This window comes from Toxorhynchites rutilus, chromosome 1 (genome assembly GCF_029784135.1).
Source record: "Toxorhynchites rutilus septentrionalis strain SRP chromosome 1, ASM2978413v1, whole genome shotgun sequence".
NCBI lineage: Eukaryota > Metazoa > Arthropoda > Insecta > Diptera > Culicidae > Toxorhynchites > Toxorhynchites rutilus.
The window spans coordinates 200,337,141-200,354,873 of NC_073744.1; the positions used below are offsets into that span (position 1 = coordinate 200,337,141).

General features: G+C 40.0%; 3 protein-coding genes across 3 annotated transcripts in view; 1 reads left to right on the plus strand and 2 right to left on the minus strand.

The window, feature by feature from the left end:
• LOC129764170 (rapamycin-insensitive companion of mTOR) overlaps positions 1–4,071 on the minus strand; it is a 51,089-nt gene extending 47,018 nt beyond the window's left edge. Inside the window, exon 1 of the mRNA XM_055763009.1 lies at positions 3,663–4,071. Within this exon, the coding sequence (XP_055618984.1) occupies positions 3,663–3,711 (49 nt within the window). The 5' untranslated portion in view covers positions 3,712–4,071. The remainder of the gene's footprint in view (positions 1–3,662) is intronic.
• Positions 4,072–10,829: 6,758 nt separating this feature from the next.
• LOC129761698 (uncharacterized) lies at positions 10,830–12,850 on the minus strand. Its single transcript, XM_055759433.1, has 2 exons — positions 11,812–12,850; positions 10,830–11,767 (listed from the first exon to the last, which is right to left on the minus strand). The coding sequence occupies exons 1-2, from the start codon at positions 12,848–12,850 to the stop codon at positions 10,830–10,832; spliced, it is 1,977 nt and encodes a 658-aa protein (XP_055615408.1).
• A 3,949-nt stretch (positions 12,851–16,799) lies between these two features.
• LOC129776885 (protein FAM32A) lies at positions 16,800–17,490 on the plus strand. Its single transcript, XM_055782803.1, has 2 exons — positions 16,800–17,163; positions 17,237–17,490. The coding sequence occupies exons 1-2, from the start codon at positions 16,921–16,923 to the stop codon at positions 17,357–17,359; spliced, it is 366 nt and encodes a 121-aa protein (XP_055638778.1). The 5' UTR covers positions 16,800–16,920; the 3' UTR covers positions 17,360–17,490.
• The last annotated feature ends 243 nt before the right edge of the window (positions 17,491–17,733 follow it).

Consider the following 17,733-nt stretch of genomic DNA (forward strand, 5'->3'; position numbering starts at 1 on the left):
TACATACGTCAGATCAATTCTCGAATACTGTAGTATTGTATGGTCCCCCTACATAACTTCACACGAAGACAGAATTGAATCTGTACAAAAACAATTTTTGTTATTTGCACTTCGTAAACTAGGCTGGTCTTCATATCATCTACCTCCATATGAAGCACGCTGTATGCTAATCAATATTAAAAGCCTAAAAGAACGTCGGAACTCTGCCATGATTCTATTTATTATTGATATCATATCACAACGAGTGGACTCAGAAGAAATATTAGGAACCCTGAATTTTTACGCACCGATTAGGAACCTGAGAAACCCTAACATTTTTTACATAGATTATCGAAGAACGAATTATGCCAAATATAGTCCTATTAATCGTATGATGAGCCTCTGTAACGAACACAGTGAAACAATTGATGTAACCATGTCAAGATCAATGCTCAAAGACTATCTGAATAGCATAAGTATAATATAGCACTGTAATATTTGGGCAGCATATTTAGTCTACGCTGGTTTGACGAAATAAATAAATTTAAAAAAAATTGATTCTGTAACTTGTTAAAATCGTCTTTTAAATTAAACGAATAAATTATCCAGCCAGCTCTCTTTAGATTTTGACGTAGGACTACGTCTTTCATTTCTATACCGGGGTGTAAAATCAAAGTTTCGAAAACGAAAGCGTTACGCCGGAGACCGAGATTTTGAGCGTTAATAGCTCCTAAACAACTGAACGAAATGGTATGATAAACACTTCATTCGAAAGATAAAATGTCTACGCGTTATATACTTGTTACTTTTTGATCCAAAAACTTGTTTCAATAGTCTTAAAATTGCTTTCAAAACAGGCTATTGAAATCACCAATCGGTATATAAGCGAGCGGCGCTCGGAAATCCACTCAGTTCTAATTGAACAGCGATTGGAGCATGTTGTCGCTGTTGCGGTGAAGCTCTTTATTTACCATGAAAGCGCGGATGAACGGTGTCACCAAGAGCCTGTTTGTGCACCCTAGGCCAGAAGGGAATCTATCAGGAGGAGAGTGATGCCACAAACGGTTCCCTGGGAAGACATCGCTACACACACATACACGCGCGGCTTTTAACAGGTAGTTATCGAGTTGGCATTAACCACTGGTGGGCTTCCAGTATCGAGGAAAATGTGGAAATATCTAATCGTTACTGAAAATAATCTGCCAGTTCCTCTGGGAATTTTCAAAATATATTCATGTGAAAGAGTTTAATTGAATGTTTTCTATCCATGTTACACTGTGACCAAATATGTTTCAATCAAGTGCTATTAACAGGTGGTTATCGAGTTGGCATTAACCACTGGTGGGCTTCTAGTATCGAGGAAAATGTGGAAATATCTAATCGTTACTGAAAATAATCTGCCAGTTCCTTTGGGAATTTTCAAAATATATTCATGTTAAAAAGTTTATTTGAATGTTTTCTTTCCATGTAACACTGTGATCAAATACATTTGGTTTTGTGGTTTTTCAATCAATCGCAATTAGCTTCAGAAGATTATTCTTCCCCATCAGTAGGATATTTCCGTATCCAATATTGTATGCGCCCGCAATCGATTATTGCTCAGTCGCCGAAAGTTCCGAGCTCAGAGAGTTCATTCCCCTCTAGTTTGCCTTCCAAATTGTCATCGTAAACCACACCTTCTCTCGATTCAATCACACACAAAAAGCATACTTAAGCGATATTCTGGTGGTGAGACACATTCATTTTTCGTGAGGACATCGACAAGACAACATCGTTGCCTAACGTGCTGGAGGAGGTGGACGGCGAAGGATCGACACATACACGCGCAGAACTCTTTCCGTTAGGATGCCATTCAGCATCGAAAGTTCCGGAAAGATCTAATCATTGCTGGAAAAATAAAATAATGTTTCAATCAAGTGCTATTAACAGGTGGTTATCGAGTTGGCATTAACCACTGGTGGGCTTCCAGTATCGAGGAAAATGTGGAAATATCTAATCGTTACTGAAAATAATCTGCCAGTTCCTTTGGGAATTTTCAAAATATATTCATGTGAAAGAGTTTAATTGAATGTTTTCTATCCATGTTACACTGTGACCAAATATTTTTCAATCAAGTACTATTAACAGGTGGTTATCGAGTTAGTATTAACCACTGGTGGGCTTCCAGTATCGAGGAAAATGTGGAAATATCTAATCGTTGCTGGAAAATAATCTGCCAGTTCCCCTTGGAATTGAAAATTACAGTTTATTTTAATGTTTTCTATCCATAAAATATCCATATAATACATTTGGGTTTGTGATTTGTCAATCAAGTACAGTTAGCAGGTTAACTTCTGAAGATTATTCTTCAGAACAAGGTTTTTCGTATCCTATATTGGTTGCATAAAACCTTGTGCCTCCAACGTAACGCTCTCGTTTTCGAAGTCCCCCAAATATTCATTTATTCATTCATTCAGAATGGATTTAGATTCAACTTCAAACAAATGATCTCTAAATCAACGATAGTCCTACGTCACCCTTGCGGTTATACCATAGATATAACCCACTTCCTGTTTTTAGTTTTAAGTAGTATTAAGAATGTATCGGTCTACAATTTAGATTGACGACAATAAAAATAAAAAAGAAATTAAATTCCAATCGCTCTATGTTATTAAAGTACCCACGAGTGAGACTCGATGTTGTACGGGAACCCTTTCCCAAAACCAAATATGTTGAAAACGGGCAGAAACGAATGTCAGTTGCTCGTTACTGACAGCTCTGTTCGGGAATACATACAAATCGGCAGAACAAATGTATGGGAAAATGAGAATGGTTCCACTTTTCATTAATTTAAACTGTTTAGGCATTTGTGGATTGTACTGTATAGTATATCAAACGAATCTTAGAGAATTTCCGGTTCCATTGGTGTGCAAAGTATCAGAATTTGTTCGCTGTGAAAATAGTTATTAACGTTAACTTTATTTGACAAAAACGTGACCTGTTTTCTGATTTGACACCCTTCCTGAAAGACGTAGTTCTACGTCAAAAGAGATCTGAATGGTGGTGTACGATTTCGAGCTTGAATCACTGTACATGATTTATGTGTTCTATTCTCATTACGGACACCGAAATTCTTACGCATTTCCTAAGGACAGCCAGGACACAGGACAGTGGCATGAAATTCATGCATTCATCCATTAACTAGATAATTTCCACAAGTATCGTCATCAAAATACCACAGCATTCCTTCCGCCTTTGACACGGCTGTCCATCGATGAAAACTGGCAACCCTACCGGCCGCGAGCAGCTCCCATTTCACCTCTTCACACCAAATGCACAACTAAACTCTCCCTTTCGTCTTGGATCCCGCAAGAATTCCACGAACGCCTCGGACCATCCACGAGCGGATGTTTATTGGTAAAGCATGACCTAATAACAAGGGATGAAGCCGTCATCCCATCGGATTTTTTTCCGCTTCTTTCTTATTGCCGATCATCCAAATTATACCCGCAACGAGAGGCTACACTGCGAAACTTTTTCCCGCACCAAACATGAATGCAACGCCACTACGGAAGGCAAATCACCAAGAACCAAACATCGACGGCCGGAATTGGACAATCGTCGTCTTCATATTATTTTGAACGATGGGATTGGAGCAACAATATATAAATGAATTTGCGGGCACACAAACGCACGATATTTACTTTTCTGTCGCTGGCTGCGATGGCGAATCATCCAGCTGGACATGGCCATCGTTTTCACTGGCTTCCGGCACGACTTGGCGACTCTCACTGCACTATTCACTTGCGGGAAGCACTAGGGTACACTTTTCACCACGGATTACCAACGATTCGAGAGTTTATTCGCACGATTTCCGTATACTTTCGATGCACAAACACGCTTCATGATGGGTGATCATCATCACCTTTCGCAGTTAATATTCGGAGTACATAGTATGTATAGTATGGGACCGAAGAGAAGCAGCGCATTCGCTTGAGTTCGTATCACTTTTTCCGTACTTCTCTTCGTTTTGCTCAACAGCTTTTTCTTCGGCCACTATTTTTTCTGGCTGACTCTTTCTGTCGCACGGTTCGCTATGTTTTCCGATGTGCTTCTCTCTGCCGAAAAGTTGAAACTGACGTTGGCGTCAGAACAGTTTGCTCCCATGCAGCAACGCGCTGCTCGGTGGGGTAAGGTTGTTCAAGTAGGTGGGAAAGTCATCGGTGCTTTGGGCTCAATATTTTGCAATTACACATTTCAACCTGGGGTCCTGCGCACTATCGAAATTCCACTAATAATTTTAGTCTTGTAACTTCCAACACATTCCTGTTGCCTCTATATAAATAACAAAGGAAGACCAAGTGTGTTGGTTAGCGGAAACCCGAGAAAGAAATGGTTCGATTTGAGCCATCCTTCCTTTGTTGTATTCGTTTCTTCCCGTTGATCAATATGGCAGAGAGAAAAATTAGAAAACTCTGAACGAAGGACAGAAAATTCTTAAAGTTGAACTCACATATAACAATCGGTGTTAAGTTAAAACGGATCATGTTACATTTTCATGAGAAAAGCGAACTTGGACTGTAGTTTTTTACAATTTTCAAAGCTATTATTTTTTTTGATCAATATTGTCCTCAGAAATGTTAGCTACTCTCTGTTGTATGATAATTGTAAAAAAACATCAAGTATTATGACAAAAAAGGCAATTATTTGGCTGCCTATACGTACATGGTCCACTCTGACTGAACCAAATGAAGCATTTTTTGAGACTTGGTTCACTATGACTAAATAATTTAAAAATATTTCTCAATGAATGAAAACTAAGAGCGAGAAGGAGTGTGAGGTTGGAACTGCATAAACATTTAGTTGCGTTCAGCATAATAGTCTCTGCCATCTATCATATCATCAAAGATCCTTGTTCCGTGTATGTCGCAGAAATGGGTGCGATATACTATGCTCTAGGGATCATTGAAACACTGCCCATCGACCATTATTTTATTTTTTCAGACAGTCTCAGCTCAATAGAGGTAATCCGCTCAATGAAAGTTAATAAACGCTCATCTTATTTCCTAACAAGAATAAGACATCTATTGAGTGTTATGGTCGAAAAATTATTCAAGATTACCTTAGCATGGGTTCCCTCTCATTGCTCGATTCCGGGGAATGAGAATGCGGACTCGCTAGCTAAGGTGGGCGCTTCAGAAGGCACACTTTTTGAAAGGCAAATTGCCTATAATTATTTTTTTCACATTCCTCGTCAGGACACACTCGTTAGTTGGCAGCGCATGTGGAGTGAAGATGAGTTCAGTCGCTGGTTACACACGATTATTCCTAAGGTTTCGACGAAAGCTTGGTTTAAGGGATTGAATGTAGGTCGTGATTTCATTCGCGTGATATCTCGGCTTATGTCCAATCACTACAACCTAAACGCGCATCTCTATCGCATTGGGCTCGCAGCAAACAATCTTTGTGATTGTGGCGATGGCTACCACGACATCGAGCATGTTGTCTGGTCGTGTATCCGGTTCCATGCTGCTCGCTCTCAGCTCTCTAGAGCACTGAGAGCAAAAGGCAGACAATCGGATATTCCCGTCCGGGATATCTTAGGTAGCCGTGATCCTGATTGTGGTATTCTAGATTTAGAGTGTAATTGGTATGACAGCACGAGCGTGTTGATTATTACATTTAGAGAGAAATGGATTTCGGTTTTTGAACAATTGATAGTGTTGTGTGTTGTTGATTGTGGGAATATCACATTGGCGATCCTGCCATACTAGATTCGTTGGATAGGAGAATGATTTTATTCAAATTCTCAGATTGGTAAGTGATAAAAAAGAGAAACGATAAATAATAATTTTGTTTCTAGTTTGGACGGGGAAACAGATGAAAACAATGAGTTAGAAATCGAGGTGGAATAGTAGAAGAAGTATATCAGTATTGGTAAGCAAAATGTGATGGCGTCATTGTGAATATGGAAGAAACAGACACAAGTATTGACGTTGCGATATGAAAGGTGGTTATGGCAGTGCATGCGATATCGCTCGTTACTCCACTATCTCCATTACCTTCATTTCCAGTGTTTCGAAATGAAACTGACGAGAAGGGATGCCAGAAAAATGATTTTACTGAGATCAAAACAGTTGAGTCGGGTCAAGCCCAAGGCCAACTTGTACTAAAAGTTTTGAGTCGAGTATAGGCCAAAACAGTTGAGTCGGGTTGAGCCCAAGACCAACTTGTACAGAAAAATTATACATCGTGTTTCGGTTACAGTTGAGTCGGGTCAAGCCCAAGGCCAACTTGTTTACAACAAAACAGCTGAGTCAGGTAATGCACAATAGCAGCATATACAAGTGAATGGATAAAAGAAATGAACAAACATTAAAAATAAATTAATTGAAATAATTATATAATTACAGAAAACAGCCACACTGCCGCTCATGAAATGAAACAAAAGAAAATAAGCAGCGTTGACGTTCAACCTAATTTCAAAATTGCTTGCACTGAAACCAGTCGCAGTTTGCGAACGCGAATATTTACAATATTTAATGTTAATTTTATGTAAATATGAGCGGATTTTGGCGGGTGAGTGATATTTCGTCTTCGGGGGAATCAAGTGAAGAACTGGAAAGTGTTGAGAATGGAGAAAGGCCAGGAATCACTTTAGTGGAGATCGGTATATTGCGTAGAGTTTAGGAAGAAACAAAAGTGATAGAGCTTAAGCAAGGAAAATAAGCATCAAAAGTGCTATCGGGTTCGTGGCGGTTCAAGCCTTTTTAAGAGAATTCGCCCCTCAATGTACACAGAGCGGAATCAGAGCAACGTTCAAACGCTGATCAGATGTTCTGCATGGGAGATCACGACAAAACTTTAAGATGAGCGATATAGTTAAGAATGATTTGGAACGGATTTCGGCGAATGGTAACAACTTTTATTATATTCGGATAGAAGTTAACGAGAGAAATCAAGAAATCAATAATTTAAAAAAATGATTTTTTAAAAAAAAAACATGCGAGCGAAGTTTTTTTTTCTCTAAGTTTACCCTCATTTTTATTCAAACAGCGCGGGAGGAAGTTCCTGAATCAACATAAAGATATCGCAGTCATTTTGACAACACATGAATCACTAACAAAGGATCCTAAGAAGTTCTGTTCGTCTGAAGGTGCATTACCAGATAACGGAGAATCAATCACGAAGCGCCTTGACACGTAGCAGATCAGAAAACCCCAGAGATTCTTTAATACTATCGATCAAGTTGATGAATGAATAAGGTTTCTTGTACAGTGTTTTCTGGTATCGTTATTTTTAATGTGAGGGGAGGATGTGGTATTCTAGATTTAGAGTGTAATTGGTATGACAGCACGAGCGTGTTGATTATTACATTTAGAGAGAAATGGATTTCGGTTTTTGAACAATTGATAGTGTTGTGTGTTGTTGATTGTGGGAATATCACACTGATCTTCTGCTTCATCTATACCTGTTCCTCAGAAACGCCGATGTCAACGTTTAATGATGTTTCCTTCGTTGTGTCCCTGTTTCATATCCCTCCTATCCGATATATAAACTTTTACTTAGTCGCGGCAATACATACACACACTCTTTACAGATACACGGGCTAAAGGTTGTGCAGTCCACTGATCATTCAACAAGAGCCAAAGGTTGTACCGCTCATGACAACTCTACACGAGCTGATGTTTGCGCCGGCTAGTGACCATTCTATCCTGGATTCCTCGAGTCGAGAAGACGCACCACGCTAGATATGGGGTACAGACTAGGGGGCTTGGTGATGATGGTCAGCTGCATCCCAAAAGGAAGTATCCTGTGTCGGGCACAGGTACAGAGCATTGGAGACAGTAACATCACAATTACGAAAACACTTGTAATACTAACCTCGAGCCAACCGCGAGTAATCGGTTACATATTACTAACATAGTTATAAGGCAAACATTGTCGAAATATTGAACTCCCGGCCCGGTCAGGTTGACGCCATATGAGCCTTAATAAAAATATATATTTTGGATAAAAAAAACAGGAAGTGGGTTATATCTATGGTATAACCGCAAGGGGGACGTAGGACTATCGTTGATTTAGATATCATTTGTTAAATCTGAGTTCATTCTGAATGAATGAATATTTGAGGGACTTCGAAAACGAGAGCGTTACGTTGGAGGCACAAGGTTTTATGCATCCAATATTGGATACGGAAATATCCTACTGATGAGGAAGAGTAATCTTCAGAAGCTATCCTGTTAATTGCGATTGATTGAAAAATCACAAAACCAAATGTATTTGGTCACAGTGTTACATGGATAGAAAACATTAAAATAAACTCCTTCACATGAATGTATTTTTAAATTCCCAGAGGAACTGGCAGATTATTTTCAGTAACGATTAGATATTTCCACATTTTCCTCGATACTGGAAGCCCACCAGTGGTTTATGCTAACTCGATAACCATCTGTTAATAGCACTTGATTGAAACATATTTGGTCACAGTGTTACATGGATAGAAAACATTAAAATAAACTCTTTCACATGAATGTATTTTTAAATTCCCAGAGGAACTGGCAGATTATTTTCCGGATCTTTCTCGATGCTGAATGGCATCCAAACGGAAAGAATTCCGCCCGTGTATGTGTGTGTGTGTGTGTGTAGCGGCTGCTTCGAGATCTTCCCGGGGAACCGTTTGTGGCATCACTCTCCTACTGATAGATTCCCTTCTGGCCTAAGGTGCACAAACAGGCTCTTGGTGACACCGTTCATCCGCGCTTTCATGATAAACGAAGAGCTTCACCACAACAGCGACAACATGCTCCAATCGTTGTTCAATTAGAACTGAGTGGATTTCCGAGTGGCGGTCGCTTATATACCGATTGGTGATTTCAATAGCCTGTTTTGAAAGCAATTTTAAGACTATTGAAACAAGTTTTTGGATCAAAAAGTAACAAGTATAGAACGCGTAGACATTTTATCTTTCGAATAAAGTGTTTATCATACCATTTCGTTCAGTTGTTTAGGAGCTATTAACGCTCAAAATCTCGGTCTCCGGCGTAACGCTTTCGTTTTCGAAACTTTGATTTTACACCCCGGTATAGAAATGAAAGACGTAGTCCTACGTCAAAAAAAAAATCTATTACAGGTATGAATATGATTGTACGGCTAACATATTCAAGCATAAACTTCCTATTTCAATCATCTCAAATACGTCAAATACGAATTCATTGACATCGCTACGGTCCGTGGCGTTGACTGGGTGGTACGGGGGGAGAGGATCGTCCCCGGGTGGACGATTTTAGTGGTGCAGAATGAACCAAATTTATGTGAAGAACTTGCATAAATATGATTGATTCCTTTTCTGGCGGCGGGGGGTACAAATCTACTTCGCCGTCCCGGGTGCGAAATCTTCACCCAACGTCACTGACTACAGTCTAATCCGCACTCTGAAATAGTACATTTTGCGATCATTCACACTGAAAACTAGTATTTTTCACTGTTCCGTCCAGTCAGAGTGGATCAAGTTAAATTTTTAATATACTCAGAATGTGCACGTTTTACACTAACGGGTTCAAGCCCATTTCGACAAAATACCTATTAGCTTCAAGAAAAAGTTTTGTTGGTTTGAATTCGGCGCTTGGAATTTTTTTGAATTTTCAAATTTTGAAATTGTCCATTCTGTCTGAAATAGATCCATTTCGCCATGGTAAATGGTAAATGGTCCGCTCTGACTGCATACTTTGAGGGGTTTTCGTTGATCAATCATAACAATTTCGATCCGTTATTCCTGCTGTATGCGTGATTTTCCAAGTCTGATAAATGTGGTATCTAGCTTAAATAATGCTTAACCAAATGTAATCAATAACTCGAAATTTTGAATTTTGCGACTTTGATGTTTGCGCTAATGAAATTGAACTTTGTTCGAAAATGGAACTAGATTTCAGGCGAAATAACGCATTCCTATATCTTCTATCTACATAAATAAAAATCGAAGGTCAAATGAGTCGGTGTGCGGAAACCCGAGGAAGGGATGGTCCGTTTTGAGCTGTATTCATTTTGCTTTATTCATCTTTTCCCGTAGATCCATATAGAGGAGAGAAAATCGGAAAATTTCCGGAAAACTCTGAACGAAGGTCGGAAAATTGAATTCCCATATATTCTACAATTACATCATGATAAGTGTTGTTAGTCCATTTGATGTTTGCGCTAATGAAATTGATCTTTGTTCGAAAGTGGAAATGGATTTTCAGGCGAAATGACGCACTCCTATATCTTCTATTTAAATGAATAAAAATGGAAGGCCATATGTGTTGGACGGTAGTAAGAAAATGTGAGTGTTTGAAAGTATAAAAAAATCAATTTTGGGCGGGACGAAGTTCGTCGGGTCAGCTAGTAATGAATATAGAAGTACAAATCGACAAGTCTAATATTAGAAGTTTTCTACACTAATATTATCAGTTCAATTTACAAGTGAATGTTGCATAAACCTACGAAACGTTAAATTGTTTAACTAGCGCGTATTCATAATCATAAACCCTATTTTTTTAATTTATTCTTTATTTTTGAGACTTTCAGCCTCCTTGGCTGGTTCGTCTTAGTAAAAACGGCCGAAACCATGCCGCAAAGTGCGCTTACTATCCATTCTACATGCACATACGGACAGGCAATTAACAATAAAACAATAAAACAAAAACAGATTTCGTCACGAGAATTTCTACGCATTTGAGCTTTTTTTTCCCCTGGTTTGACGAGGATGTCCGCTTGCCATGGCCCCAGGCCACAGATGGGGAATCCGCGCCACTCGAAGATGCCGACTGTTCTTGTTCCCCTTATCGCGAAGGGGAAGGAACAAGGATCTTCGATTTAATCACAAGTTTTTTTGTTCAAATTTTAAAGTACAGATCGGCATCTTTCAAAAAACAGAGCAGTGCAGTAGTTTGTGAAGGGTCGTCGCCAAGCACATCTCGAATGCTCCCGCTGATCCCGTGTGAGTTCCGGAGGTTCTCATACTTTTGGCAAATACAGAGGATGTGTTCGACTGAATTGCGAATCTCGCACAAGTCACAAAGGGGATGAAAGGGTCCTCTGTTGAAGTTGTGTGACATGTTGCAGTGGCCGGTTCTTAACCTGGATAAGATTCGTTGCTCTCTCATCGTTTTGACGTCTTCGAATCTGGTGATGGATCCTTTGATTCTCCGGAGGAACAGCGTCGCTTCAACGGACCATTTTTCCGCCCAAAAAGTTTTGAATGTGTTGGCGATCCATAGTCTGATGTCGTCTAGCGGTACTTTGCGCGTCAAAAGTTGTCCAAGCTGACCGATTCCAGCGAAACGGTCGGCCGCTTCATTGCCGGCTATGCCACTATGTCCGGGGACCCACATGAGGACTATATCCGGCAGCAGATACCTCCTGATAGCTTGTATCCATGGGTGCCTAGTTATAGCCGCGCCAACGGCATCGATGACGCTAGCCGAGTCGGTAACTATCAGGATCGATTTGCTTGACGGTATAGTGGCAGCTTCGGCCGAGAAAACCTGGCAAATGTCGACGAGCTTCTTGCTGGAAATAAGAGAGTTATTATGACCGCTTACCCCGAAACCAACTCCTTGCATCCCTTTGGAACCGTCCGTGTAGCGAATTTCATAATTGTGATATTTTTTTGAGACAAGTTCGACAAAGGTTTGCTTCAGACCCACAGAGCTCGCCCCAGCTCGAAAGTTGTTCCTGATTGTATCATCCACTTGGACCACCGGCAACCTCCAGTCGTTAGTCCCAAACCAAAGCTGTTTAGCTATCGAGGGGCGTTTGAGTGTGTCACCTGCTGCAAGATTTCGTTCGTTAAAACAGTCAGGTGTGTCTCCTTACCTCCGCTGGTTTTAGCAAGAAAGCTCGCAGTTCTGGAAACTATCGCCGCGTCCACAAAAATGTCAAACGGAGGTTCTCCTATTTCGGCGCATACCGAGGCTGCTGGTGTTGATGGTAGCAGACCAGAGATAATCCGTAGTGCATTGTTGTAAATCGGTGATAGAGTTTTTAGGAGTTTATCTCTGGCCAGGCATGTCACTTCGAGACCGTAGGTGAGGCGGCTATTGATGATGGCTTTGGCCACCCGTAAACGGATCGTTCGGTTGTTACTCCGGTGAGGTTTGGAGATGGTTTTTAAGAGGTTTAACCGGGTGGCACAGCTTTTCTTCACCTCGTCGAAATGGTGCTGGAAGTTCAGGTTGCAATCGACCACCACTCCCAGGATTCTCAACGTTCTACGGCGGGGAATGCGGTCGTTGTAGATTTTGACTCCCGAATTGCAACCTTGGTGTTTGTGACTGCATACCACCATGTGACCACTCTTTTGCGCCGAAAGTCGAAAACCTCGTTCGACAGCCCATTTACCGATAGCATTGGTAGCTGCCTGGATCTTGATGCGTGGTGCCCTGTGCGTGTTCCCCACCACTACCAAAAGGATGTCGTCCGCATACGTGAATACGCATACTCCCTTCGGTATAACCCGGAACAGGCTGTTCATCGCTAACAGGAAGAGTGTGACGGCTAAGACGGAAGCTTGAGGTACACCAGTTTCTTCATGAAAGCGCCTGGAGCTGGTGCTCCCGACTTTTACCTCAAAGGTCCGGTTTGTCGCGAAGTTTTGAACAAAGTGCAGCAGGTTGCCGTCTACCCCCCTGTCAGCCAGTGTTTTAAGAACTAATGGAATCCAGGTTCGGTTGTACGCCTTCTCTAGATCCAGGGCTACCATCTCCAGATGCTGTCGATTTTTTCTGGCCTCAGCTACCACCTCTCCAAGGGATGCGAAATACGTGTTTGTGCCCATCCCCGGTCGAAAGGAAAACTGTCGGCAGTCCAACTTCTTGTTTTCGGTCAGGTAGGTGACGAGCCGTCGGTTCGCCATCCTCTCTAGGGTCTTGGACGTACAGGAGGTCAAGGATATTGGCCGGTATCCTTTCACGGGGCAGCTGTTCTGGCCGACTTTGGGGATGGGGATCACAATACTATGTCTCCATTCCGCTGGGAAGCCGTGCTTCAACCAGAGATCATTAACCCATTTTAGGCCAAGCGTTCGAAAAATCGAACAGCAACTTTGATAATTTTTCATGTCTTTGGACAGGGACCATATGGTAATGTTTTTGCACCAAAAGATAGCTTAATTTATTAGCTACCACTTATATCGATTTCATTCAATTTTGAGTAACTTTATTGGATAATAAATTCGATTTAAAGCAAGTATGTTTGGAAGGTGTTTTCAATTTCAATTAAAAACCCCAATAAAATACAAAAATATGTGAAGTTTTCTACAGTATTGCTTTGATAAAAGAACATACATTGTGATATAGAGCGAAAATCATTCGATTGAGCCGCATACAGGAAAATAACAGCCGGGGGAATTGAATGTTCGAAAAATCGAACGTTGGCCATAAAGAATTTTTTTTTCTGCTGAATCAACACCAACACATCCAAACTCCGCTGCGCATTTTTATTTGTTTACTTTAGAAAACGAAAGGTTTTTCATTTATTCTGGCATTCTCAATTGTAAATGTTTGAAAATATCGATTAATTTAGCAAATATTATTGAAAATCTGTATGATTTTTTGTCCGTAATAACCTTAGGTGATGGCGGCCCGTAGAAATTCTTTTATGGAGGTGCTGGAGGAAATGTTCAGTACGTGTAACGAGGATTCTAATGAGATTGTTTGTGTGAATATTCTTCCGCCGGACCGAATGATAACCTCCCAACCCTTTATGCCATTGTTTTTTCTCAGTACTCTGGTACTTTGCAGGTTTTGGAAATTGAAGTGACTTTTAGTTCGCAGTATGTTTGTACTTGCAAAAAAAAAGTGCGGGTTTCGGCCAATGTTCGATTTTTCGAACAGTCATTTCCCGTAAAATGGAAGATGGGAAAAAAATAATTCTTGAACATTGGAGTTCCTTTAGCGTTAATAATCGAAAATACAACAATGGCTTTCGTCAAAAAAATAATTTTTACACCTTGGTCGTTAATGGGTTAAAAATGTCGAGGAGAGTGGTTTGACCTAACGGGGACAGCTGCTTGATCATCTTATAACCGATGTGTTCGGGACCAGTGGACTTCCCTTTATTATTATTATTATTATTAATCTTCGACCTAGTCGCACAGATCTTAAACTTAAACTACGTTCATTATTCGGTTTTTAAAATCATTTTTAGCCATATTAAAGTCGAAACTGCTACTAACATTGTTGAACGCCCTTAGGCAGCTGCTGAATGGGCTGTTGAACCCATAACTTGTTCTATGTCTAGGAACGATAATTAAAGGCAATTGTCTAAGTTGACGTTGAGGAACGTAAAACGAAACTTTTTCAAGTAGGTCTGGACAATCGATGTTGTTTTTCAAAAGGTCGAATATGAACAGCCGTTGTGTCTGGGTTCTTCGTGCTGATAGTAACTGAAGGTCTATAAGTTGGCAGCGAGCCGTATAATCAGGGAGATTAGCCGGGTCGTTCCAGGGAAGGTTACGGAGGGCGAAGCGCACGAATTGCCTCAGAGAAATGAGCGCTGTGAGTGGTCCTCGCTCAACCTGAAGCATACCAAGCGATACTGTGTGGGTAATACGATGTAATCTGGGGGGTGAGGAGTCAATAAAATTTATTTTTCAAGTGTATTTAGCTTTTTCCTCCATGTTGTCAAATGTTTCTCCTATAAAAAGAGCAAACGTTTTCAGACCTTTTTGACTGAATCAGAATTGAAATAAATGTTGTAGTTTGTGTAATTTGTATTTTTTAGTTATTTTTTTAATGAGAAGAAAAAAGTTCAAAAAATATAATTCTAGTGTTCAGAATAATAAAATCTAACATAAAAAAGTGTGTTGCGACGCATAAGTGATCGTGTTTTGATTTGTGCCAGATTCCATGGTGGTCCCCTTTGCCAGCAGGTTTAGTTCACTTCGCGAATTGTCTCCAGGAGTATGGGGTATTTTAGATGCCAGATTGAAGTGATTGTCCGCGTTCACGTTCACGGGAACACTAAACCTACCTTGAACTGTAAATGGATATGTTTAGCAATTCTTGAGTTTTCAATGAAAATTTCGATATGGATGCAATTCCATTCAATCGGATCTCTGCACGGATTGAGAAACTTCGTTGCTTCGGGTTGATCCGTGAACAACTGTTTATTTTATACGAATTATTTTATTGAAGCTCGATGTTTAGGTTTAACGGGCGAACTTTTAATATGAACTTGAACGTGAACAAAAACATTTTACTCACCACGATTTTTTGAGTCGTTTGTTCGCAATGTAGTTCACCGTAAAATGATCGTACAATTCCACCACCTGTTCATGTTCACGTTCACGGAGACTCTAAACCAGCTTTTACCTGCAATGAAAACACGATATCGATATCGTATTTGTCAATGAGGTACATATGAGGTGGAACAGTAGGCAGAGTATATACGGATTGGTAAACTAAACATGGTGATGTCATTATTTTATTCAATATGAAATGTGTATGGAAGAAACAAAATAATGTTAAAAAAACTCACGGTATCATGATTTTATGAGCCAAATAGCTCATGAAAACTTGTAACTGATTGTTTTTTAACAGATGACAATTGTATTGTGACTTATTTCCATCATTTCATGAGCAAAAAGGTCCCAAGAACAGTCGTATTCTTAACCCTCTACCGCCCAATTTCTACTCTACTCCACTTTTATCACGAATTTCCAACTTTCAACATAACGTACTTCTAGCAGAAAACTGCCAGCATAAAAACAATGTGTATGTGTGATAGATGAAAATATTCTAAAGACGTTCTAGTGGCGGTGAACATTGAAAATAATGTCTGATTATTTGAAAAGAGAGTCCGCGAAGCCCGGCTAAAGGCGGGCTTGGGCTGTAGGGGGTTAATCCTTGGGAATAGCAGTATTTTCAATGAAATGTTACTTAATCCTGCACCAGTTTTCTCAAATCACATACACCGACACTGTGAGCCTTAAAAATATCATCATATCGACGCGAAAACAACGAAAATTTGTTAGTTTCGGTGAAGGTGAGAGAGTGAAAATGACATACAAAAATATCATTTTTATTAATCTTTTCCGACATCATTCCACAAATATCCACTGCACACTGTCACATTATACTCATATTCAGTGGGAACTCCAAAAAAAAAAGAACTCCAAGATCTGATTTTAGTTGATAAAAGAACTTTCTGAAAATAGCGTTTTCACATAGATGTGGAAGGCAAGTGAAAGTAAACACAAATATTGACGTCACGTTGTGAAAAGTATCTATGTCAGCGCATGCTATTACGCACACTACGCTCGCAAACTCTACCATCGCCTCCATCTAATAATTCTGCTCATAGCGTATTTATCATCAGATCAGCTTCAAGTGTGTCAGTTTTTCCTAATTTTCAAACAAGTAATGAAACACAATATTTGAAAAACTTTACGACATCGAACAGAGATATTTCAAAGTTAAGTTCTTTTCGACATAGCATACCTGGTATTCTATTTACTTTGCGCTGTGGGTGCTCTCGTATCCAAGACGGGTCTATGGTACTAGGTGAGGCCGTTTCGTCACTAAGTTGGTATATGAAAACAGTACGGAAGAAAGCAGAAAGGGAATTTTTTCCTTGAAGTGTGAAAGAGACAGACTGATCACGAGCGAGCTTGGGCACAAGCGTATTGTGTTTTGTTTACAAACAAAACACAGTAGACTTCCAAGATGGCTGAAGAGTGGTTTTAGCAAGTTGGCCCACCTTAGGATATACTTCTACGCGCCTTGCTCGTATCCTCATCTTTAAAATATTCTATACACCGTGTAATACTGAACATTCGTAAGGTTCTTTCTCAACACAACTGTCAAACATGAGCAGGTAGATTGTTTTTGTTTTGGTTGAGACGCGTAAAGCGTATAAATAATCGCTACCAGACTCCAGTTTTCCGAAGTTTTTTTAAAAGAGGATCTGCCCTCCCCCGAAAATATGTCCGATGAATATCAGTATGCGAGCAAAAGCAAGCTCAAGCTAAAGTGCGACTCAGAAATCAAGAAGAAAAAGAAAAAAAGCAAGGACAAGGAAAAGCTACGTGAAAAGGTGGCGAAAAGTGTGGAACAGAGCAGCGGGAAAGATAACGCCAACAGCCAATCCAACCAGTCACAACCGAGTGCCCCGGGCCGGGTGCTTACGAAAGCCGAAGAATCGTTCAAGAAGATGCAGGAGAAAATGGTGAGTTATAAATGTGATGATCTTTAGACCATTCAGTTATATTCATTGGGCTGGTTTTTTTTAATTCCCGCAGCAAAAGAAACGCATTATGGACAAGGCCTCGATGACCCACAAACAGCGGGTGGAACAGTTTAACCAACATCTGGACAGCCTAACGGAGCACTTCGACATCCCGAAAGTATCTTGGACAAAATAAGCCCTCATCCCACGAATGCTTCTTATCGATTCTATTCTCGATATATGATTTAGATTTAGGATTTTTGGTAACAATTAATATTAATATTGATATAATTATAGAATTATAATGAAGGAAAAAAAACTAATTTCTTTTTTTGCCAGAATTTAATACGAAAATAGCTTACCGATGTTCCAGGTAAAATGTCTTTATTCGCGTTTCTCTCCCAAAAAGGATATTTTTAAACCGCGCACATTGCTGGGTGAAGGTGAATCTTTTGGGTTTTAATTAAAGATAAACACTCTATTTTGGGTTGCTCTTTTCTTTCTCTCTCCAAAAGTTATTTTGATTCAATCCCACCCCATCCCTTCTGCACCCTAATTTATATTCAGATA

What these genes read in the sequence shown, in the direction of transcription:
- LOC129761698 (XM_055759433.1), bottom strand. Translation starts at nt 12,850, where the DNA reads ATGGCGAACCGACGGCTCGTCACCTACCTGACCGAAAACAAGAAGTTG. An exon ending in TCTTGCTAAAACCAGCGGAG is followed by an intron (nt 11,768 to 11,811) that starts GTAAGGAGACAC and finishes GAAATCTTGCAG; the next exon opens with CAGGTGACACACTCAAACGC.
- LOC129776885 (XM_055782803.1), top strand. Translation starts at nt 16,921, where the DNA reads ATGTCCGATGAATATCAGTATGCGAGCAAAAGCAAGCTCAAGCTAAAG. An exon ending in AGAAGATGCAGGAGAAAATG is followed by an intron (nt 17,164 to 17,236) that starts GTGAGTTATAAA and finishes TAATTCCCGCAG; the next exon opens with CAAAAGAAACGCATTATGGA.